The sequence below is a fragment of the Eptatretus burgeri genome, chromosome 3 (assembly GCF_056783735.1).
Source record: "Eptatretus burgeri isolate ZD-2024b chromosome 3, Ebu_testis_v1, whole genome shotgun sequence".
NCBI classification, from domain to species: domain Eukaryota; kingdom Metazoa; phylum Chordata; class Myxini; order Myxiniformes; family Myxinidae; genus Eptatretus; species Eptatretus burgeri.
In genome coordinates this window covers 7,968,176-7,993,414 of record NC_140963.1, presented here as the reverse complement: position 1 = coordinate 7,993,414, position 25,239 = coordinate 7,968,176, and the positions used below count along the sequence as shown (strand labels likewise).

Below are 25,239 nucleotides of genomic sequence, written 5' to 3'. Positions count from 1 at the left end.
CGCAGCCAGCAGAGACATGAATATCACTGCTAAGGTAAGTGAATCTCTCCACGACCTCAACATCCTCACCACAAACAGACACAGACAGGACAGCAGCATCCAAGATGTCACCGAAAGCCTGGATCTTAGTTTTGACCCAAGAAACCCGTAATCCCAACAGCTCCGACTCCTCATTCAGCACCTCGAGGGCCCCCAAGAGGATGTCTAAAGTCTCCGCAAAGATGACTGCATCATCTGCAAAATCAAGGTCCGAGATCTTGACCTTCCCAAACGATGCACCGCAACTTGATCTCTCCGACATCCTCCCTAAAATCCAGTCCATACAAGTCCTGAAAAGTGTAGGGGCAAGTACACTTTCCTGACGAACTCCAGTAACAACTGGAAATAAGTCAGAGATGGTACCACCACACTTCACAGCACTCTCAGTACCAGAGTAGAGTTCAGACAACAGATCGATCAGTTTTGGTGGCACCCCACGAAGACCAAGAATCCTCCAGAGGACATCCCGATTCACTGAATCAAACGCTTTACAGAGATCAACATAGGCTGCAAGCAGCCCCTGCCGAAACTCTCGTCTGCGTTCGGTGAGGACAGGAAGTGCAAGGATACGGTCAATCGTTGACCTCTTTGGTGTAAAGCCTGACTGCTCTGGACGCTGGTGCTCAAGCAGATGGTGGCGAACCCTATCAAGAATTATCCGAGCAAAGACCTTGCCCTGCACTGAGCAGCGTCACCCCTCGGTAGTTGTTGCAGTCTTGGCGACAACCCTTCCCTTTCCAGAGAGGGACAACAAGGCCCCTCTTCCAGTCAGTTGGGATGATGCCTGTGTTCCAGGCAGAGCACAAAACTGCATGCAACGACACGAGTGCAGCATTTCCACCAGCCTTGAGAAGTTCGGCATGGATGCCACAAATCCCTGGAGCTTTGCCCCGTTTCAACTGGTTCACTGCAGCCCGTGTTTCCACAAGCGAAGGTGGACCACAGTTGATTCGAGGGTCAGCAACAGGGATTGTAACACCCTTGACATCCAACTCGACAGCTGGGTGATCAGTCCGGTACAACCGCTCAAAGTAACCGGCCCAGCGGGACTTCACTTCAGACTTATCTGTCAAGAGCCTACCACTCTCTGCTCGAACTGCAGTGCTCCGAGGGATGGGCTTGGATGAACGTAATGCGCGAATTCCCCTGTAAGCGGGACGAGAATCACCTGTCCACAGGTGATGCTCTACCCCCTCACAGATTCCTCGCACATAGGCCTCCTTGTCCACCCTCAGTGCACATACAGTTTTACGCCTCAGCTCCCTGAACAGCTCAGCTCTGCCATTCAGCCTGGCCCTGCGACTCTGGTCAATGGTATCCAGTGTCCCTTGAGAGACAAAATTCTTCTTTGCCCTGCGGTGAGCTCCAAGGCATCCACCGGCAACATCAAGGACGGTGGTCTTGAAGGCGCTCCACAACTCTTCAGGACCCCCTAAAGCACCCAGACCCCCCAAGTGTCCACTCAGCCTGTTCGCAAACTCCTCAGCTACTCTCTCATCCCTGAGCTTGGCAACATCCAGCCTAGGCTGGGATGGTACCATTCTCCAGGATTTAAGGTGCAGCTTTAGAGTTGCTACAACAAGCCTGTGGTCAGTATTGAGGAACTGAGTACTCCGGTGGACCCTGCAGTTCTGGATCATCCTCCAACGACCGTCAATGAGGACATGGTCAATCTCCTTTGCCACACCGCCAGCGTTGGAATACCAAGTCCAGCGATGAGCTTGTGGGCGCTGAAACCATGAACCAGCCACCCTAAGTCCATGACTTCTTGCAAAGTCAAGGAACTTAGTGCTATTGTGGTTCATAGTTCCTGACCCATAGGGACCAACACACACCTCATAACCATCCCTATCAGTTCCAGTCGATGCATTGAAATCCCCCAAGACTAGAAGTGTATCTCGTCTGGGGCACTGATCAACCACAGACTCGAGTGTGGCGTAGAATGCATCCTTCACGGTGAGATCACTCGCCTCAGTCGGAGCATAAACAGAGACCAGGGAAATGACACCTAAGGAGTGACGAATCCTTAATCTCATAATACGCTCGTTGACCGGTGTTACCTCAATTATCATTGGGGTCAGCTTATTGGACACAGCTACAGCAACTCCTAGGGTATGGTAACCATCAGAGCGACCAGACCAATAGTAGGTGTAACCACCCACTATTATCTCGCCGCAATCCGGTCTCCGAACCTCAGAGAGAGCTGCAATCCCGATGTCTAAACGCTTGAGCTCAGATGATAACAGAGACAGGTGATCATCCTCTATTAGGGATAGGACATTCCAGGCACCCACCCGAAGGGACCGCCTCAGGTTAACCCAAGGAGACCGCTGTCTGGTGGACGACACCTCAGCACCACTCCGACACACACTCCCGCAATCTGACCCAGGGATGTTACCCCGTGGTTTCCCTCCGATCATCAAAGATTGGTGGTCCCGAAGGCTTTGCCCCAATCCCGTCATCCGGTGAGTTGCCCTGCGAAGAGAAGCTGCACAGGAGGTACTCCTACGGAGTGGGTTTTCAGATTTTTTTGCGTTTTTGCGTTTTGCGGAATGAAGGGTTTTACAGTGGCCGGAGTGCAAATCTTGCCACCAACCTCCGAATAAGAAGTGACCCAACTGTAGGAGGACGTCCGCAGACACAGTTGGGCACTAGATATGGATGGCCGTTGGCTCACAAGGAGCTCCTCCGCCCTTTGACAAAGGTGTTTGGAAAAATTATCTGCAGCCTCCTCAAGTGAGGTAAATTAGAACAAAAGTTTAGGGCTATGGTATGGTAAAAATAGTATATCTTCCCCAATAAAGACACCTTCACTGCCAGAGAACCTAACCTGGAGGACAGATTGGGTCAAATACCTCGGAATCTATCTTGGAAATAGAGAAATGGAAGTGAAGAATTGGGAAGGAATGCTGGAACAAGTTACGAGTCAGTTAAAATAATGGGAAGGACTACTCAGGTCGCTTTCGTACAGAGGACGCACTTTCGTTATTAATAACCTGATAGCAGCTGTACGATGGCATAAAGCTATTGCCTTACAACCACCGAGAGGCTTAATCGTCGACATCCAGAGGGTGCTGGTAAAGTTTTTCTGGAGTGGTTACCACTGGCTTCGGCCTGCTGTATTGTACCGCCCCCGGAAGGAGGGAGGACAAGGTGTCGTGGATATCAGCAGTCGCATCATGGCTTTTCGCCTGCAGTCTGTGCAAAGACTGTTGTTCAACGAACAGATAGCTTGGCGTCCCTTTGCACACTTCCTGCTGCAACAGGCTGGTGGCTTAAAATATGACTGGCATCTTTTTTTTAGTAGACCTGGAGCGCATAAACTATGCCTCACTTCCTGAGTTTTGCCGAAGTTTACTGAATGCCTGGAAAGGGTTTGGTGTGTAATGACTGAACGAGTTCTACAACTGCCGAATGTTTCTCCAGGAGCCTTTATTCGACAACACTTTTCTTCTTGGTGTTCCTCATAGTCAGGCCTTGATCAAAAAATTCATACAAGGACAAGTTAACAAGGTGTGTGACCTTAGGGATATCTCGAGGTCCAAATGGAGATCTGCAAGGTCAGTTGCAGACAGGCTTGGCATTAGATCCATCCGACTCGTGGACCAAACTGTACGGATTGTGGTGAGGAAACTTAGGCAGTTAAATATTGGTTGGGAAGGTGTCGGTATTGGGGAAGTTTTTTGGATGACCTTTCCTGAAATTAAAGTGTTTTCTGCTGTCCAGTCAAATGATAGACCCTCATGGAGAGATGCTGGTGCTTTTTTGAATTTTCTGGTGGCTGCAGCAAAATACGCCATTTATAAGTGAAGGAAAATGAAGATTGAACAAGACGATGATGTTGATAATGTAACTGTTTTCAAAGGTTTTGTTGTAGCGAGACTAAAACTGGAATTTAAACATTATAAAAATAATGACAATGATAAACTTTTTGAGAGAAAATGGTGTATTGGTGGAGCTGTGTCTGGTGGATCAACTTAATTTGGTGGTCACTCGATGATTTGTATCTTTTTTTTTTCCAGATATGTAAATATGTCTTTTTTGTGTGTTTCTCAAATGAATGAATTACCTGTTTTTTTTTTTTCTTGCTATTTGTGAAATAAACTGTGTTTCAAATTCTATTCTCTCTCTTCTCTCTTCTCTCTTCTCTCTTCTCTCTTCTCTCTTTTCTCTTTTCTCTTTTCTCTCTCTTTTCTCTCTCTCTCTCTCTCTCTCTCTCTCTCTCTCTCTCTCTCTCTCTCTCTCTCTCTCTCTCTCTCTCTCTCTCTCTCTCTCTCTCTCTCTCTTCTCTCTTCTCTCTTCTCTCTTCTCTCTTCTCTCTTCTCTCTTCTCTCTTCTCTCTTCTCTCTTCTCTCTTCTCTCTTCTCTCTTCTCTCTTCTCTTCTCTCTTCTCTCTTCTCTCTTCTCTCTTCTCTCTTCTCTCTTCTCTCTTCTCTCTTCTCTCTTCTCTCTTCTCTCTTCTCTCTTCTCTCTTCTCTCTTCTCTCTTCTCTCTTCTCTCTTCTCTCTTCTCTCTTCTCTCTTCTCTCTTCTCTCTTCTCTCTTCTCTCTTCTCTCTTCTCTCTTCTCTCTTTTTTTATCTTGCCGAAACGAATTTTTTGCAAGATATGTTAGTCAGCTTGTATGTTTTTATTTATTTATTTTATTTTTGTTTGTTTGTCTGTAATCACGTATATAAAATTCTGCAGAGCACAGTTATCATTGGAAATTTTTGTAACTTCGCATATCAGAGGCCTATAGAGGTCCATTTCAGCGCACAAAATTTTGAAGGTCAAGGTCAAAGGTCAAGGTCACTTTGTCGCAAATCAGGGGAGTCGACGAAACCCTTATTTTTTGAGTAATTTTGATCGGATCGTCTTCAAACTTCATGGGAATATAGTTCATGGTCTGGCGCTCAGCTGATTAATTTTTGGTGGCGATTGGCCTTGAGCTTCATGGTTAGCGCCTAAGGTCAAACATATTTGACCCCAAGGTCAAATTTTCAAGTTTTAGGAACCATATCGTGTAGCACCTCAAATTGAACACCTTGATGAGTGCTTTCTCGATATGTCAAGCTTGAGACATTATGACGTCATTTGGTGACGTTATGAGGCAAACGCATATTTTTCATGGTTACTCTGTAGAACGATTCTCATCGGAATCTCTCGTAGGCAGATATTCCTCAAGGAGTCGCTCCTGGTGAATAGCAACTCTGTTCACCTCAGTGTGACCTTAAAGAAGTCACACGTGGTCACCTTTTGGCAAGATACAGGTCACCCTGAGGGTGACATTGGTTTATTTTATTTTCTCTCTCTCGTCTCCTCTCTCTCTTCTCTCTTCTTCTCTCTTCTCTCTTCTTCTCTCTTCTCTCTTCTCTCTTCTCTCTTCTCTCTTCTCTCTTCTCTCTTCTCTCTTCTCTCTTCTCTCTTCTCTCTTCTCTCTTCTCTTTTCTCTTTTCTCTTTTCTCTCTTTTCTCTTTTCTCTTTTCTCTTTTCTCTTTTCTCTTTTCTCTTTTCTCTTTTCTCTTTTCTCTTTTCTCTTTTCTCTTTTCTCTTTTCTCTTTTCTCTTTTCTCTTTTCTCTTTTCTCTCTCTCTTCTTTTCTCTCTCTCTTCTTTTCTCTCTCTCTTCTTTTCTCTCTCTCTTCTTTTCTCTCTCTCTTCTTTTCTCTCTCTCTTCTTTTCTCTCTCTCTTCTTTTCTCTCTCTCTTCTTTTCTCTCTCTCTTCTTCTCTCTCTCTCTTCTTCTCTCTCTCTCTTCTTCTCTCTTTCTCTTCTTCTCTCTCTCTCTGTCTCTGTCTCTGTCTCTGTCTCTGTCTCTGTCTCTGTCTCTGTCTCTCTCTCTCTCTCTCTCTCTCTCTCTCTCTCTCTCTCTCTCTCTCTCTCTCTCTCTCTTTCTCTCTATATCTCTCTCTCTCTCTCTCTACCTCTCTCTCTCTGTGTCTCTGTGTCTCTGTGTCTCGGTGTCTCTGTCTCTCTGTCTCTCTCTCTGTCTCTCTCTCTCTGTCTCTCTCTCTGTCTCTCTCTCTGTCTCTCTCTCTGTCTCTGTCTCTCTCTCTGTCTCTGTCTCTGTCTCTGTCTCTCTGTCTCTGTCTCTGTCTCTGTCTCTCTCTGTCTCTCTCTGTCTCTGTCTCTGTCTCTCTCTGTCTCTCTCTGTCTCTCTCTGTCTCTCTCTCTCTCCTGTTCCTTGTGTTCTGTTGAGTCCGGATATATTCAGGATTCTTGCTCTTCCATGAGCATTGACTTTGGATATAAACAAGAAACTGTTTCTTGCGGAGTACTGTCGTTCATTCAGATTTCAATTTGTTTTGTTTTATCCCAGCTTTGTTTCAGAAATAGTCGACATTTACTACAAGAGTGATGCCGATGTTGTTCAGGATGCCGAATTGCAGGAATGGATTAAAGAGATATTTGAAGGGTTCTTATCATTGGAGTCCACAGGTAATACATCAAGAATGTTATGCAACACACATTGTGGGCTCATTTATCTAGTAGTACGACCCCACTATGAAGAGAAACTGGTGGCAGGTTAGCAGAGTTAATGTGAGTGTATTTATGCCCTCTTTCGTTTGGGAATTTGATTCAAGGTGGCTTTGAATTACTCTAAATGTAAAGGAATATTATAGTGTTCATTCTGCATTGTGGAGCCTCCAGTCCTTTCTTTATGCACACTCACAGGGTTGCCAACTCGATTCAACAACATGCTTGCTCTCAAAGATTTCCTCACTGCTGTCATCTTTACCTTCACTGCCATCCACAGTTATTTTTTTCAAAGTTTGGTAAGTATTTTAAAATTCACTGTCAATGCACTTGTTATGATAATGATGTTAATTGATAAGATAATCACAATAACAAACAAATGTTTACTGCAATATGTTTTTGGCAACCAACTGCACCGAGTCAAAGTATCAAAGACTGATTTGGTTAAATTGCCTCTTGTTCTTTCATCTCTAAATAATGTATTTTGTCGTCTATAATCGAGGAACAACTTAATTACCATAGAATGTTATGTTTCGAACACTGAAGAAGACGAATCGGAACATGAATTGGAATATGAACCCAGAGTTTAGCAGTACTTTGGCTCTGAAATTGGCAAAATGTACTGAACCTCGTCCCGAGCATGTAATCACACGGAGGAGTAAGGTAATGCTTTTATTCTGTTTGCCTCTGTGGCAGTCAAACAAAATTGAAAATCATTTCAATTAATGAGCTTGCTGTTTTTAGTGACGTCATAAAGAACACAAACAACAAACAGAATAACTAATTTATCGTGTTAAATAAGCTGGTGTAAAAGGCGGTGCATCAATGGCAGTAAACTTCCAAATAAAGTTATTTATTATTATTATTATTATTATGTTTTTTTTGTGCGCCCTTTAAAACCTTTATTTTATTTTAACTGAAATATATACCTTGCTAGTCTGCACTGCTGTTTGTTTTGATATGTACGCATAGGGGGTGCTCTCGGGCAGCTGGGTGTGCAACCTCCATCTTGACCGAGGGCTGTTCGTGCTCTGTATCAAACCCGATTGGATCTGAGCCTGACTGTGTGGTATCTTCTGACCAAGTACTAACATGGTGGCAGCGTTTCATCTCGCACCCTTTTATCACAGTTTCATTTCCTAGGTCGTTGTCGGTTCCTCCTGACTTCGGACAAGGTAGTCTTCTTTGGCATTTGTGAGGTCTGTGGCAGGGACCCCTATGATGACTGTCCTAATGGTGACCTTGATGATCACGATGAGCCTTTGTCACCCTTGGACACGACGACCAGGAACCCGCATCTTTCCACAAGGAGTGTGTATACCAACCATTCACCTATTCTATTTGCCTGTTATAACGACCATGCAATACTCATGACGCTGGACACTGGCGCCAAAACTAATCTAGTTTGTGCAACTTTGGCCCACCATATCGGCCTCCCGATTTCAAAAGTTTCACAGTGTGCTTACCAAGCAGATGGTGTGACCCCCCTGGATGTTGTTGGTGAAATCTATGTCGTTCTCAACAGGGATAATCACATTTCGCACTTGGTGCCTTGATTGTTTCAGATCTCGGTATCGACGACCTCGCGGGAACTCAGTTCATGTCTCAAAATGACATTTCTATTTGTCCTGCTTGGCGTCTCATTTGTATCAGCAATCACGATTGGAGCATGTATGGTGATCCATCGCCGAAGACAGGTGGGGTCTGCTCAATCCGCCACACACATGTTGTTCTACACTCCCCAGAGAAGACAACCACACGATGGCCCAGCATGCTCCTTGGAACCCTTTCAGACATCCCCCGCACCATGATGCATTCCAATCATCATTTCCATCATCATTGAGCCCAGTCCAAGATCCCTTTGTGCACGAGACTCGTCGCCCATGCAGATGTGGCTCAACCCATGATATCATGCACGGTGTATATATGTGGCCATGTTAACATTTCTCACTGCACTACAAGTCCCATCACTATCAAGCAATATTCCCATTTAAGCATTGCACATGATAATCCATTTCCTGAGATTACGAGCCCCCCTCCAGTGTTGTCTTAGTGTGCACCGCCAACTTCATCTCACGTGTGCGTTGACACAATCACATTGAACCTGACAACATCCTGGGATCGGATATTAGCGTGAAGTTCGACTCCCTCGATCGTGAGTTCCCGCCTCTTTTTGACACTAAAATAATCGGTGATAATGGCACTGTCAGGAACATTTGTGCCATTGGCAATGTGATCCCAACTCAACCACCACAGCGCAAGGGTTGCCTCCCCCAATATAACAGATCACGCCTCATCGACCTGCAGGCCAAGTTTGATGAGTTGGAAGCTGTGGGCATGTGTTGTTAAACCTGAAGATGCCGATGTCTGTTTGGGGTATGTCAACCCCATGTTCCTCATCGAAAAGACCAGGTGGTGGATCCCTACTTGTCATTGCGTTCATGGATGTTGGCCGCTGCAGCAGCGCACAACCACCACTAATGGCTTGTGTGTGGAGTCCATTCTCCACACCATTGTTGGTTGTTCATATATCATCGTATCTGACTTGTCTCAGTTCTGTTTTTCAGATACCAGTCGCGAAATATTCTATCAAATATTGTCGTGTTGTCACCCCATTCCATGGGATTCGTGTTTATGCCCAGTCTTCCAGACTGCACTGGAGGAGCCGATGTCGCATTCTTGGCGTTTTTTTTTTGGCTCTGTTGCCAAAATTGCAGATGACTTATTCTGTGGTGCAGATTCACCTGAGGAACTACTGAAGGTTTGGTCTACTGTGTTTCATATCCTCGATAAGTACAACTTTCGACTCTCAGCCACAAAACTGTTATCGGCCGAAAATCCACCACTATCATAGGATGGTTTGGGTCTTCGGGTCATTTGTGTACGAGTCCTCACCAAGTCACGACTCTAAGCTCCTGCCATACACCTACCACTACGAAAGGCCTTCGGTCCTTCGTTGGCACCTACAAGGTCCTTGCAAATGTTTTACGGCATGCACCTGCTTTGTTGTCCTCCTTGGACAATGCTTGTGCTGGCCGGCCGGCCCTCACAGGACCATGCGTCATGGCTGATAAATTAATTGCTGCTCTCGCTAAAGCTGAGGGAGCCTTTCAGTCCCATCGCAAAATAACCTTACCTAAAGTATCGGACCAGTTGTGGGTTGTTTCTGATGGATTTACTTCATGTGCCGTCATTGGAGCCACAATGTACGTGGTGCGCAATGGAAAACTTCTGCTCACTGGTTTCTTCAGCGCTAGAATGAAGAAACACCAGGTAACCTGGCTATTAGCCCCTGAACTGTCGTGACCTGCCTCCCCAGGTCATATAAATATGGATCCGACCTCTGTCTGCACCGTCAACCTCATGTCACCTCTGCACCCTGTGGACATTTCAATCAATGGCCCAACCATTGATCATGCTCTTGAAGCCTCTAATGACCTTCGCCAGGACTCAAGTGCATTCTCGCATACACCATCACCATCACCATCACCCCACCTCGACGCTCTGTGCGATCATGTAGGCAGCCATCTTATCTTGCTGATTATGTCGAGTAACCATAATACCGTCCTGCACTTCGTGTACGGTGTCAGGTTGTGGCATTTATATTTGTTGGCTGACCCTCTTGTGGGCTTCATACATTGTTACTATTTCTGCCTCATGTTATGGTTGGTTGTTGTTTTTTAAATTACATTTTCAGTAAGTTTGTGTGACGATCCATTTGTAATGACATTCATAACATGTGAGAGAGAAGGAGACGATCACGCCAGTTTGGACTGGTTGTTGTATTGTTATGTACGTGTCGGGGGCACTCTCGACCGTCCTGGAGTGGAGCCTCCATCTTGACCGAGGGCTCTTCGTGCTCTGTATAAAACCCGATTGGATGTGAGCCTGACTGTGTGGTGTCTTCTGAACAAGTAGTGACGCTTGGACATTGGAGAACACAAATCGCCTTCTTGGCACTTTCAAAACCCTTCAGTTTAGCATTACTTGGACAAAACATTCGCTCCATCGAATTCCCTGAGGACAGAGTAACTGTGAGATTCCGTATTCATACAAATATGGCAACACCTAGCACTGTTTGTTTCATGCAAAACACAAAGCAAGAGTTGAAAAAACCCTTTCCATGTCCTTTTTCTCAGGATTACCTGGAGTAAGGTGTTCCATCAACTCTCCAGTTTATTTTACATTTCTCTTTTTTTATTGTTTTCAAGCTCTCTAACGCAGGTGGGTGTTTTGTGCAGTTTGATTGGTACGCTTGGATATACAACAACCCCTACGTAATGCGGCGTCCAGTCCCGACAGCAAAGAACACCACCACCATGAATGACGTCATGTCAACAATTCCTGATGTGGCAAGAACTTCGTTCTTCCTTGCTTACATGAGCTATATTTCCAAGATTATAGAAAAGGTAAAATTATATATTGTTTTCATAATTTTAAATCTTTCTTACAGTGATGCATGTGAAATTGTCTCCAATGATATAAACCCCCCATGATGTGTCACAAAATAGGTCACTTTTGTGTGTTCATTTTTAGATCCTCGTGGAGGATCTCCAAGTCTTACTCACATTGTTGTTCTTGTGGACTTTTTTTGTTTCACAGCCTCCAGTTTTCATCGAAACTTCCTGAAACTTGGCGTATATATGTAAAAATACCCCGCGCAGACAGTAACCATCTCCGATTTTGAAAACTCCTCCTAGAAAAAAAAGTTATGACGTCAAAATATCTCCGCTAATGGGAATCGCCTAAAAAAATTATCTCCGAAACTTGGCAAGCTTTTTGAATTCTGTTTGTGGGAATCGAACAGGGCATTAGCATAGATGAATTACCGCGCATATGAAACATCACTATGACGTCCTATCAATTTTTATGACGTAATTCCTATTTTTTGACATTTTTTTGTTTCACAACCCAGAGTTTTCATCGGATATTCGTGAAACTTGCCATGTATATGCAGAAAGCCCATGCGCAGGCAGAAACCATCTCCGATTTTGGAAATTCTTCCTAGAAAAAAAGTTGACGTCTTAATATCGTCGCTAATGGAAATCGACTATACCATTATCTCCCAAACTAGGCAAGCCGTTTGAATTTTCTTTGCGGGAATCAAGCCGGGCATTAGCACAGATAATTTATCACAAACCTGATACATCACAATGACGTCATATTCGTTTTATGACGTCATCATTAAGAGGACGAGGCTCTCAGCTCATTCGAGCTTGTGATCACATTAAGCACTCACTCACCCCATTCGCCTCTTTACATCATCCGAGTTGTGAATAATGTTTGAAAACATCACGTTCAAGTCTGTTCATAAAATCGTGGACAAAATACAATAGGAAGGTTGTTTTTTTTTTCCAAAACAAAAATCAAAAAATGCTCCATCATCATGGGTAAGACTTTTTTTTATTCCATGGTGTTATTTACATTTTTGTTTTTCTACTTTACTTCCTCTTCTTTTTCAAAAAATCCCCCAAAATTTTAAAAACGACTTCATCATGAATTAATCACCAACTCATTCTCACAGTAATTTCCTTCCTTTGCTCATTCTTTAAATCATCATTCCTCTTTCTCGAACAATTTTGCTTCTTACTTTAAAAGCCTTCATTGAATTTTTCATGTTTAATTTTTTCAATCGACACACGTCTTCTTCCTCATCACGATCTACTCCTGTTCTTCTTCACAAGGTTCCTCTTTCACATCTATCAATCATGCAATACCCAATCCATCGACCGTCCCTCCAAAGTTCAACCACGACTTTACTCCATACATGAAATAATCCTTCACTTTATCCAATTCATGAAGTCTGTCTTCTTAAGTCAGTATTTGAGATCATGGGAAGTCCAGTTTGCAGTGAGTGCCAGATCCTAATCTTTTCCAAGGCTGTAGCCCTTGTACATCACACACTCTATATGTAGAGCTGTGTGTCCACCTCTCCTACCCCGCTACCCCTGCTTCATGCACCACTCCCTCTCCAACCACTCCACTTCCCACTCCACTTCCCACTCCTCCTCCTCCTCCTCCTCCTCCTCCTACTGCATGTCTTGTTTCCCCAACCCCTGCTGCATGTCCCGCTCCACCCCCTCCCTCACCATGGGTCCTGCTCTTCATCCACATGGCACATGTCTCACCCTCCCTCCCCATACCATGCATTGTCTAGCCCCCCTCTGCTCTCCCTGCTGCGGGTCTCACTTCCCCTAACCCCTCCACAGGTTTCATTCCCCTCCCACCACCATGGGGCCTGCTCCCCCTACCCCACCATAGAGGCCTCGCTCCCCCTCACCTCAACACCGGTCCCACTCCCCATCCACCCACTATACGAACTACTCCCCGTTCCCCTCAGCACTTCCTGCTCCCTCTCCTCCCACCTTGTGTTCCCTGCTGCATGCCCAATTCCACACTCTACCTGCTCCTCATCCCCCTCCCTCACATTGTGGTCCACCAGTATTTGATGTTCCCATTTCAATATTTCCAATCCCTCCATTAGGATTACTGCCCCTGCGCCAGACATTACATGTTTAAAAGAAACGTTACTCTCACAGGTTGTTCCCAATTTCTCTTGGTCTCTCCCTGGCTATTCTCTGTTCAGCTTTGGCAGGCCCCGATCCTGCATCACAGGTGGAGTTGCCGTGTATGTCAAGAGTTACATTGCTCATTCTCCATAGTCCTCTCTTTAACTCTCCAAGCCCACTGGAGTACCCCTGGTTGTGTATACCTCTCTGCAACTACCTAATGTTTGTGTGGTTTACCTTCCACCCAATGATGATGACTCTTGATACACCTCCATTTCCTCCAACATAGATCAACTCAGAATCACCCAAACAAACTCTGTGTTTTTCATCTCCTGCAATTTCAATTATCACCTTGTCAGCTCGATGGGGTTTGCTGAACAGCAACCAGCCATGGTGTTTTAACAAAGGCCTTCTATGACTCCATGAGTTTGACACAATCATTCATGAGTTTGCTTGGAACAAGTGTGTGTCCACCCTCAGGAAAGCCAGAAAACAACATCTTTCTAATCTCAAATCTGAACTCTCAAACCTTTCTCCCTCCTCCAAATCCTGGTGGCATCTTATCAAATCTGTTTCTGGTGTATGCTCCCCCTCCATCCCCTCCCTGACCTCAAATTGCCGCACTGCTAATACCGCACGTGAAAAGGCTGAATGCCTAAACTCGGTGTTTGCATCAAAATCTTGTGTCCGAGACCCATTGCTTTCTGTACCCACCTTACCCAGTCACACCCAACTGTCCCTGCACTCTGTGTCCATTTCTCCTGACAAGGTTGAGAGTTTGCTGTCAAACTTCGACTCAGATTCTGCAACCGGTTCAGACAGCATCACCTCACTTGTCCTAAAAACCTGCTCCTCTGGTCTTGCTCACCCTCTCTCTGTCCTAATCACCCTCTCATTTGCCCAAGGTCATCTGCCATCTGATTGGAAATCATCAAATATTCCTGCTCTTCATAAATAAGTGGCAAAAACAGGTCCCTGCAACTACAGACCAATCAGCCTTCTCTCAATCATCAGCAAGGTAAGGGAATCCATCATCGCTTCAGACATTAAATCCTTCCTCTTCTCCAATGGCTTGATTTCCGATCATCAATTTGGTTTCAGACCAGGTCACAACCCTGGATATGCTGCTTCTGGTCTCCCAACAATGGATGGAGATCCTCAATGTCAAACATGAAATCAGATCCATATCCCTAGACATATCGTGTGGTTTTGACATGGTATGGCATCCTGCCCTGCTCACCAAACTCTCTTCCCTTGGTATCCAAGGCCATCTCCACTCATGGCTCGCAGACTTCCTCTCCTGTCGCAGTCACCATGTGGCCCTAAATGGAGTTCTTTCATCCCCTCTTCCTGTCCAGGCTGGAGTTCCTCAAGGCAGCGTTCTGGGCCCTGTTCTTTTCCTGGTTTTCATAAATGATCTGTCTGACTCTCTGGAAAATCCTCTTTATCTCGTTGATGACTCCACCCTCTGCCGTACCATCTGTCATCCCTCAGACCAGCAAGCAGCAGCTTCTTCACTCGCTGCAGATCTGGATAAAATCACAAACTGGTCCAACACGTGGAACACGTCATTCAATTTGGACAAATCTCACATTCTCACTATGTCTCTCTGAAAGGACTATTTGGAACCCCCTCCCCCACCCCCATCTACTTTCTCAACAATCCTCTGGAAGAAGTCCTTTCAGTCGAGTTTCTGGGTCTCACTATCTGCCATTATCTTTCCTGGGCAAGCCACATTTCAAACCTCGCCTCCAAAGCCAGTCGCCGACTTGGCATCCTCCGTCGTGCAAAGTCCTTCCTCGGCCAACCTGAGCTCCCGACCACATACAAAGCTTTCGTCCACAGCTTGATGGGGTACTGCTCTCCCCTTTGGGCTGGTGCTCATGCCTCTCACGTTTCTCGGCTTCACACACTGGAAACCAAGGCATTTAGGATCATTGGAACCGCCCACGATGGGGCTGAGTCTTTGGGCCTCTCACTCACTCACTGCAAGTAGGTCGGTGGTCTTTCTGTCTTCTACTGTCTCCTCTCCGATCTCGCCCCCCCCCACCCCGCTCTGTCTGTGATTTGTCCCCACCTTATTTCCGCAAGGCGCTCAAGGTCCGCCAACAACCCCCTTCTGCTAAAACTACCAAAATCACGAATCACTGCTCACCTTCACTTTCATTCCTCTTTTTCCCCATCTTTGGAATAAACTACATCACTCTCTTCAATCCCATTCCTTCCCTCCAGGCCTTCAAAACAGCTGTTCACCACCACCTCTTATCTTTCCCCATCCTAAACCACGGTCTTTTCTATCCCCGTTAATCCACCCCAAACCTAACCTCCTTCAAATTCCCTGCTTTCCTTACTGAAAGTCCCTGTAGTGTCCATCTTGTATACCCCGTGTTCCTCGACCCATCTCTCTCCCTTCCACAGATCTAATGTCTCTTTTCCCCACTGTCTTGTCCTTCCCTCTCCCCTCTTGTCTCATACCCCCCTTACTGTGCGTTGTGTGTCAGCTCTCATACGAGCCTTGACAATGTATACAAAAAAAAAATCTTAACTTAACAACCCGGATTTCTCCTTAAGGTACATCCTTCTGGACCTATATTTACAAACTTTCCTTCAAAGCTCTTTTGTTCATCTTATTTTATTCATCCATTGGCTCTTCTCATCACTTTTATGTCAAGACACAAATCTCTCTGTCTATTGTAAGAGAGCAACCTAAACGACACAGGGTATTGCTGTTCATGTAGGCCACCTGGTAGGGACGTCAATCTTCCCTCTCTTCAAAGGATTGCACTCACACCTCCATGGCACCTGATATTGATGCCACATGATAATATTTTCACAAAAGTCTACTTTGTCTTCTGCACCAGTTTATCCACCAGTTATTCAGTTATCATACCTATCCTCTCTTCCTTAGCACACAAAATCCTGTGGTGAGGAAGTTTCATTCAAACAATTAACCTTCTCTTTCTGGAAGGCATATCTGACCGAAGGCAACATCAGGTCATTCCACAAAACCCGGAACAAGTGTGTGTCCACTCAGAAAAGCCAGAAACAACAGCTCACCAACCTCAGGCGAACTCTTAAACCCATCTCCTTCTTCAAATACCTGTTGGTGTTTTTGATACAGTCTGGCATCCTGCCTCGCTCTCCAAACCCTCTGCTTATGGCATCCAAAGCCACCTCCTCTCATGTATCACTTTCTTCCCCCACTCCCATGTTCAGCGTGTAGCTCTTAATGGGAGCCTCTCATCTCCTCTCCTTTCAAGGCTGGAGCACCCCAATGCAGTGTTTTGGGCCCAGTCTTGTTTCGCATCTTTATCAATGATCTTTCTGATTCCAGAAGAAAATCAAGCCTATCTCTTTGCTGATGATTCCACCCTCCGCCATATCAATTTTCATTCTTCAGACAGGCAGGCAGCAGTCTCTTAGTTCTCTGCAGACTTTTATATAATCAGAAGCTGGTCCAACACTTAGTGTATGACTTTCAACCACGACAAATCCCATACACTCACCCTGTCTCTCCAAAAGGACTGACTAGCAAACCCACCTTTCAACTTCCTAAACACCCACTTGAAGAGGTCAAGTCATTCAAACTTTTGGGGCTCACCATCAGCCATGATTTTTCTTGGGCAGACCATATTTCCAATATGGCCTCCAAAACCCTCTGCCAGCTTGGCATCCTTCATCACGCAAGGTCTTTCCTTGGCCAATCTCAACTTATGAAATCCTACAAGGCCTTCATTCACAGCTTGATGGAGTACTGCTCTCACATTTTGATGGCGCCCCCGCTTCACACCTTGCCTTTCTTGATGCCATGGAATGCAAGGCCCTCAACGGCATTGGGATCTCCCGTGATGAAGCAGAATGTCTTGGCCTGTACTTTTGCAGTGCAAACAGTTTGGTGGCTTCTCTCTATTCTACCCCCTTCTTTTTGGTCGTGCACACTCTGCCCTCTCTTGGCTCTGTCATTCTGAGGTTTCTGCAGGGCACATAGTCTGCCAGTAACCCTCTTCTTGTTAAACTCCAAAAATCCAGGCTCACTGCTCACATCCACTCATTTGTCTTTTTCTCTAGCTCGTGGAACAAACTTCCCCAGTCTCTGGGTTCCCCATCACCCCATCACATCAAAAGTTCCCCATCACCTCTTTTCATTTGTTAGTTGTTGCTTGGTTTGCTCCTTTTCTGTTTCATCCCTGCTTTCCACTGCCTCTTCTTGCTGTGTTTCATTCAGCTTGATCTCACTCTTCCTCTCACTCTCACTTCTCCTCTGCTGTTTGTGTTTCCCCCTGTCCATTTTGTTTCCTTCCATGCTGATACAGCTCTTCAACGAGACTCGATCATGTATACAAAAAAAAATTCAATCCTGTCTGTGACTTCACTGTCCATCTTCTTGGCCCTGGCACATTGCATCCTGTAGAGAGGTGAATGTGGTCAAGCAGCTTGCATTCTTAGCTTGAAAAGCTAACCCCACTGTTACTGACTTTTTTTCATTCTGAAAGGCTCGTAACAAGTGTGTGTGTGTCCATCCGAAGGCAAGCCAGAAAACATCTGCATGCAAATATCAAGGCCGAAATCTCAACCAGTCTACTTCCTCCAAGTCATGGTGGATCCTTGTCAAGCTGTCTCTGGTGTTTGATCCCCTCCATCCCATCCCTCAACTTAAACAGCTGTACTGCAGACTCTGCCTTAAATAAGGCAGAATGTATAAACTCTCCCTTTTCCTTCAAATCGTATGTTCCCAATCCTTCCCACCCTGTCCCCATCTTATCCTGGTGTAACCACTGTCTACTGGACAACCCTGCTTTGGCAACAGATCATATCGGCACTTGGTTCTCAAATACTTCACTGCCGTTCTTGCTTTTCCTCTATCAGTTCGACTCAGTTTCTCATTCTCATTTGGCCACCTCCTCTCTGCATATACATCAGCAACGATCACACCTGTCTCCAAGCGGGGTGAAAAAATAGACCCGACCAACAGTTGGCCAGTGAGTATTCCTCCAGTTACAAGCAGTCATGGAATTGATCATTGCTTCTGATGTCGCATCTTTCCTCTTTTCTCACTTTGGATCTCCTGATCTCCAACCATCACTTTGGAGTCCATCTGTCAATTAACTCGAGACATGCTTCTGCTCCTCTCAGCAATGCTTGGAGACCCTCAAACAAGAGGTTAGGACCATCTCCTTGGACATATCTCATACATTAGACTGTCTGACTTCTGCGTTACTCACCAAGCTCTCTGCCTGTGGCATAGAAGGCCACCTTCATTCCTATGTTTCGCACTTCCTTGACTCATGCGGTCAATGTGGTGCCCTCAGTGCAACCCTCTTTTCCTCTTTCTCAACGGAGGCAGGAGTTTCCCAAAGCAGTATTTTGGGCCCAGTCTTATATCTCATTCATATTAATGACCTCTCTGATGTTCTGGAAGACCCTCTCTTGTTCTTTGCAGATGACTCTACATTGTGTCATACAGTATCCCATCCCTCTGTTTGGCAGATAGTAACTGCATGTCTCTCTCTCTCTCTCTCTCTCTCTCTCTCTCTCTCTCTCTCTCTCTCTCTCTCTCTCTAACTCTCTCTGTCTCTCTAACTCTGTCTCTCTGTCTCTCTGTCTCTCTGTCTCTCTGTCTCTCTGTCTCTCTGTCTCTCTGTCTCTCTGTCTCTCTGTCTCTCTGTCTCTCTGTCTCTCTGTCTCTCTGTCTCTCTGTCTCTCTGTCTCTCTCTCTCTCTCTCTCTGTCTCTGTCTCTCTCTCTCTCTCTCTCTCTCTCTCTCTCTCTCTCTCTCTCTCTCTCTCTCTCTCTCTCTCTCTCTCTCTCTCTCTCTCTCTCTCTCTCTCTCTCTCTCTCTCTCTCTCTCTCTCTCTCTCTCTCTCTCTCTCTCTCTCTCTCTCTCTCTCTCTCTCTCTCTCTCTCTCTCTCTCTCTCTCTCTCTCTCTCTCTCTCTCTCTCTCTCTCTCTCTCTCTCTCTCTCTGCTGATCTGAAAATTATTATACTCTGGTCTGAGAAATAGAACATGTCTTTCAATCCAGAAAAATCCCACTGTCTCTCCATATCGCTTTTGAATGATCACTACATGACCCCACCTATCTACTTGTATTTCCTTGGTCATCCACTGGAAGCGATTCAGTCACTTGATCTTCGAGGCCTTCCCATCAGCCCTGACCTTTACTGGGCCAACCATAGGGCAAAGGTGGCTTCCAAAGCCAGCATCAGACTGAGTAGATATGATTTTCCAAAAAATGGACTTCGATCGATGGAGGATTCCCAGAGTGAACAAGGATTTTGTCTGAAGCTCATTGTTGTGCTGATCTCCACTATGGGCTGGTGCTCTGCCAACACATCTGCTTCTCCTGGATTCTGTGGAATCTAAAACCCTCAAAATTATGATCATCTCCCCGAAGAAGTTGAAACACAAGGTCTGTTGGTTTCATATCGCAAGCAGGTCAATGGTCTCAGTATTCTCCCGCCACTTCTCCAATATTGCTCCCTCTGCTCTTTCAGTCCCCTGGCCCTCCCCAGCAAATCCGGGATTTTCTGATTCATTACATGAAGATCACATTCTTCATGTAATCCACTTCTGGTTCTTCTTCATCTCCTGTTTCCTTTAATGAGGTTCAATGGTGCCAATCTTTTGCCTTGACTTGAACACGATACTTCTCCACTTCCCTCTGTCCTCAGCCAACTCTCTTCACTCTCCATCCATTCCCACATTATTGATATCGTTCCTTACAGATCTTCCCATCTCGGCTGCGGTCGACGTCTTTTCTTCCTTCCTTGCTCCATTGGACTTATCTGCTTCCTTTGCCATTCTCCCTTTCTCCATCCGCACCACCTGACCAGCTCACTTCAGCCAGGTTTTACCAATATCTCCATCAAGCTTACTTGCACACCATTCTCCCCCCTCAGTTCATCCATCTTCCTTCTATCCACCCTCTTCACTCCTGCAAATCTCCTGACCCAGTTGTTCTCGCATACCTACAACCTCTGTTGTTGTCTCTCTGTGAGCGCCACTTGTCTCTAGACCGCAAAGGTAGGTCGATGTTACACAAGACACCAGACCGTTCCCTTTCAATTTCTTTGATTTTTTTTTTTCCTGTTATTTTTAAAATTGTCAATTTTCATCTGATTGACTTGAAATTTGAAGAGGTGTTGCATATTTCGTCATTGAATTAAACCGCCAATTATTTTTGAAGTCAAATTTGTTTTATGGATTTTGCAAGTATCGTGTTCTGCACGACATCTTCTTGTTTATCTTGTATTTAGATTCAAGCGGTGTGGAAAGATTGCGAGAGTTGGAAATATTACTAGTTGCTTCCGGATATTGTATTATCTGGACCTCACGAGCAATTTTGAGCAGAATATGGTTCTACAATTGTCCAGTAATTATGAGTAGTTTGTGCAGGGAGGGGCCTTTGTGAATGTTATTTTATTTAGGATGTATGTCATAGATGGTAGGGAATAGTAAGAGGAGAGAAGAGAGAGGAAGGGCCAGTCATCAATTGCCTTGCTGCGTACAGGACTGTACTCTACTGTACTGTATTGTACTTTGACATGCTGTGCTCCACCAGTGTATTTGTGTCATTGCTTCTGCTTAATCTCTTAAATAAAAGCAAGGTTGCATAACACCTACCTGCTGTTTGTACATCAATTAAATAACCTTGAGTTTTATGATGAAAGGTAAAGTCCTGATGAATTTGACGTGGCCTTGTTCCAGGTACCCCTGGGTCATGACACTGAGCAATACTTTGGTGATGAGGCATCGATTGAGGCCTACAAGCGTTTCCAGGAAACACTTGAGAAGCTGCAACAGCACCTCGACGGTGTGGATAAGCTGCGCCCCATATCCTTTCCTTACTTCCAACCAAAAAACGTCCAAAACGGGATTGTGCGATAGAGAGTTTCTTTGCTTTGATCTCATGATCAGCACCGACTGTCCTGTTGTTTTGTTGTATTCATGAAATCATAATTTTTCTTTCCTTCAACAAACATTTTGCTCTTGGAAATTGCAACTTTGCTCTTGAGTTATTCCATTGAAAAATCATGCTTTGCCTCTTTCTTCATTGCATGTGGTTTTGGGGATCCCCTTGCTATTTTAAACATTGCATTTCATGATTTTATTCCACATATTCTGATCACTGATCTGTGAGCCGACAGTAGATACCCACTCAACCTTTAATGCGGATTTTGCAAAGTTTTGTGCAGAAAGAAAATGATCAGATAGAAGGTTGTAATTGATATTATATTTCAGCATAATAACTCCAAAGGTATTTAAAATACACATCATACAATGCTTGTCCGACATGAGGGGTTTCAGAAAGTTTGTACGACAGGTACTCACAATGCCGTCCAAGATGCCAACATTTATATGTTATCAATATACAAGCATGAGTAGTTCGTAAAAAATTTCTTTAACAATCATATATGTACTGGTAAATGGAAAAAATGAAAACATCGGCATCTCATTGCTGATTGCAAATTTCTTGATTGAAGAACATGAATGTGAAGGAGAATTGGTGGATGATGAGGGTGAGTTGGCAGGATTAATAAATAGTTATTTTGTTTCTACATTTACATGGGAATAGTTACAGGGGAACTTCAATGGTGGAGAGGATTTATCTCAGGGGTGAACAAGGGCTTTTGGGAGAGATCCATGTCGGAGTGGAGGAAGAGAAGAAGCATCTATATATTGGAAAGAACACCTTTAACTCTAATCCGGAGGATTAGAGAGTAGCAAAGATATCACCATTATTGAAAAGAAAGGATGCAGGGAAGAAAAGGGGAATGATATACCTGTTGGTTTGACTTTAGTTATGGGAAAGGTGTTGGAAACGTTAATTAAGGAACGGATAGGGAGACATTTGAATCGTTTCAAACTAGTTAAAGGTAATACGCATGGATTTTTTTGTTGTATACATTGTCGAGGCTCGTATGAGAGCTAACACGCAACATACAGCAAGGGGGGCGGACAAAACATTTTGGAACAGAGACACTAGTAGATCTGTGGAAGGGAGAGGGGGTGAGGTGGGGAACACGGGGTATACAAGATGGGCATTCCAGGGGCTTTCAGGAAGGAAAGCAGGGAATTTGAAGGAGATGGGTTTGGGGTGGATTAACGGGGTAGAAAAGATCGAGGATTTGGATGGGAGACGATAAGAGGTGGCAGTGAACAGCTGTTTTGAAGACCTGGAGGAAAGAATGGGATTGAACAGAGTAAGGGAGTTTATTCCAAAAGCGGGTAAAAAGGGGAATGAAAGAATGAAGATGAGCAGTGATTCGTGATTTTGGTCGTTTTACTAGAAGGGGGTTGCTGGCGGACCTTGAACGCCCTGTGGAAATATGGGGAGGGGGGGTCATATTGAAGACATAGCGGGGGGGTTGGTGGGAGTGAGACCGGAGAGGAGATAGTAGAAGACAGAAAGACCACCGATTCATCAATGATCTCTCCAATTCTCTGGAAAATCCTCTTTTCTTTATCACTTTGCTGATGACTCCACCCTCTGCTGTCCCATCTGTCATCCCTCAGACCAGCAAGCAGCAGCTTCTTCGTTCACTGCAGATCTGGGTAAAATAGCAAACTGGTCCGACACCTGCAACATGTCTTTCAATCTGGACAAATCTCACACTCTCACTATGTCTCCCACAAAAGGACCGTTTAGAACCCCCCCCCCCACACCCCCATCTACTTTCTCAACAATCCTCTGGAATAAATCCTTTCATTCAAGCTTCTGGGTCCTTTCATTCAGAAGGCATTTACTTCTGGGCCCTTTGGATTTACCGAAGGGAGATCATGTTTAACAAACCTATTAGAATTCTTCGAAGTACATTTTGATTGGGTGGAGATGATGGAATTGTGCAGGGGATGGAATACATCTCGACTTTCAGAAGGCATTTCTTGAAGTACTGCATCGGAGATTATTTAAGATGAGGGCTCTTCGTGTGGCTGGTAGTGTAGCTAACTGTAATGGAAACTAGATTTGTGATTGGAAGCAGAGTGGCAGCAAATGGGAGGATGTAAGTAGTGTGGTTCCTTGGGGCTCAGTGCTGGGACCATTGTTATTCATAATTTACATCAACGATTTGGACAGTGGGGTTGAGTGAGTTTTCTAAATTTGCAGATCACACAAATCTTGGACATAAGGTCGATAGCAGACAGGCTTTTTGACTTTGCCATCGTTCTCAAACAGATATCGAAAGGTGCTCTATTTTGTTTTCAGATGGAAATAGCCAAAGGGAACCACACCTGGTGAATTTGAGGATTGTGGAGGGGAGTAGAGGGGGGGGGAGTATTGTTGGAATTATTTTGAGCACCCATTTCTGCTTTTTACAGCAGAATTGCCATGAATAGCATCATTTTAATTGATTGCTTTCCTTTTCCTGATACAAGTATGATTAAAAAAAATAACAATTTACTCAATGTCTCTGCTGCTTGATTCTGAAATAAAATGTCAGACTTGGTTGTGTTGTTGTTGTCCATTTGTAAATGTGTGACTGTTTTGTTCAACAAAAGGGTAACAATGAGCTATAGTTGTAATATCATGTGAAGTTGTTGGGAAGAGAATGGTGCTTGGACTGCATATGTGCATTTGCCAGAAATTTCCTTCCACTCGACACCCTCTTCCTGAGAAGAATGAAGCTTTCATCAAGCATACAAGCAAACTCGATTTTCTCTACTAATAACTGTGTGTGTGTGTGTGTGTGTGTGTGTGTGTGTGTGTGTGTGTGTGTGTGTGTGTGTGTGTGTGTGTGTGTGTGTGTGTGTGTGTGTGTGTGTGTGTGTGTGTGTGTCTCCTCCATAACTCAATAACATGAAATCGAGCAGCCTGAAACTTTGCGTGCATACGAAGAAAACTCCAAGGAAGTACATGAGTGAAAATTGTGTGTTTGGGTTCATTATAACACTCCTTTCGAGGATAATTTATCAGGCGCATCCTCGAACACCTCGCTCTCAATGGGGTCTTAAGGCGCATCCTGGGTTACGTCGCTGGGGTCTTAATTTGCCATTTTGTTCAGCCTGCTCAACCATGCCTTGACTTGGAACAGGCCGCAACGATTTCTTAAGGATATTTTTTTTTCACTTTCCTCGCTCATATTATAACCAGCCTGGTGTTGGCGCCGTGGCTTGGGGTGACTGGCTTAGAATCCTGGGATCTCTAGTCCGAGCTACATTGGCCGCTGAATGAACAGCAGGAGGGTTGACTCAGCCTGTCATCATTCCGAGGTCAGAGAAATGAGTACCAACGTACTGGTAGAGGGTACAGCATCGGTGGCACAGCCGTGCTACCAAGAAATGAGAGCTACCTGGCAGCGAAGCTGCCATATGCAAGAACAAAACGATATTATCGAATGCCTGTTCATCATAGCTATGAATCACTGGATACATTGCAATCAAGAGAGGCAGAGAGTGCCCCTCCCTTTATATGGCATAGTTTATCTGTATGCAACTTTAGAATGGGGACTGAATGCTTATAAAATGCCTGAAGAAGCCTGCGTTCGTGGTTTCATTTCATTTCCGCACATGCCATAACCTCGAGAATCTCTTAAAATCCATTTTCTTATTTCCAATTTGTTTCCTTCAGGTACAGTACTGTAATCCGCTTGAAATTTTACTTCCAAACATGACATGTTTTCTGTGCATTTAACTAATAAAATTATTCATCTCGCCAAAGGAAGGGTCTGCCCTGGGTGCCAATTCTCTCGTCTCGAGGCACATCCCTGATGAGATGTGAACACAGGAACGAGATGTGAACACCTCGCTGCCACGTCTTTCAGTTTAGTTTCCCAGCATTCCAAGTGCTCCTTTTTGTCCACCCCCTTTCTTTGAGATGTCGTAGCCCACAACCATTGGTCAGCGAATGGAGGGAAGGGCCATGTGCACAGTTCAACCCCCACCCCGCTCCATGCTTGCGCTTTCACACGCCACGGGAAAATTGTCCTCAGAAGTGTCGATAGTGAAAGATGCAACAAAACAAATTTACCGCCCCCCAAAAATTCCGCTCGGGGCGGCTGTCTCATTCACCACCCCCTCACAACGCCAGTGTCTACACCCCAATGCCAACTGAAGTCTGCACAAGGATTCATCAAAGCTTTGCAGAGGTCTTGATTAATGAAATCCACACTAGATCTACAAGGCTAGAACCAAAAACGATTTATTTTTTGCCGTCTATTGCAAAGGAAGACCTCAAGCAACTTCAACTTACCGACAATGGCATCAGTAGACTTCACTTTTACTGGAAGACCAAACATCCC

At 44.9% G+C, this 25,239-nt stretch overlaps 1 protein-coding gene across 1 annotated transcript in view; it reads left to right on the top strand.

Annotated features, from left to right (window-relative positions):
• The window catches only part of LOC147029364 (polyunsaturated fatty acid 5-lipoxygenase-like), a 129,340-nt gene extending 105,892 nt beyond the window's left edge, over positions 1-23,448 (top strand). Inside the window, exons 12-15 of the mRNA XM_085872367.1 lie at positions 6,336-6,454; positions 6,692-6,792; positions 10,735-10,902; positions 20,708-23,448. Coding sequence (XP_085728493.1) covers positions 6,336-6,454; positions 6,692-6,792; positions 10,735-10,902; positions 20,708-20,887 — 568 coding nt within the window. The 3' untranslated portion in view covers positions 20,888-23,448. The remainder of the gene's footprint in view (positions 1-6,335; positions 6,455-6,691; positions 6,793-10,734; positions 10,903-20,707) is intronic.
• Positions 23,449-25,239: the final 1,791 nt, after the last annotated feature.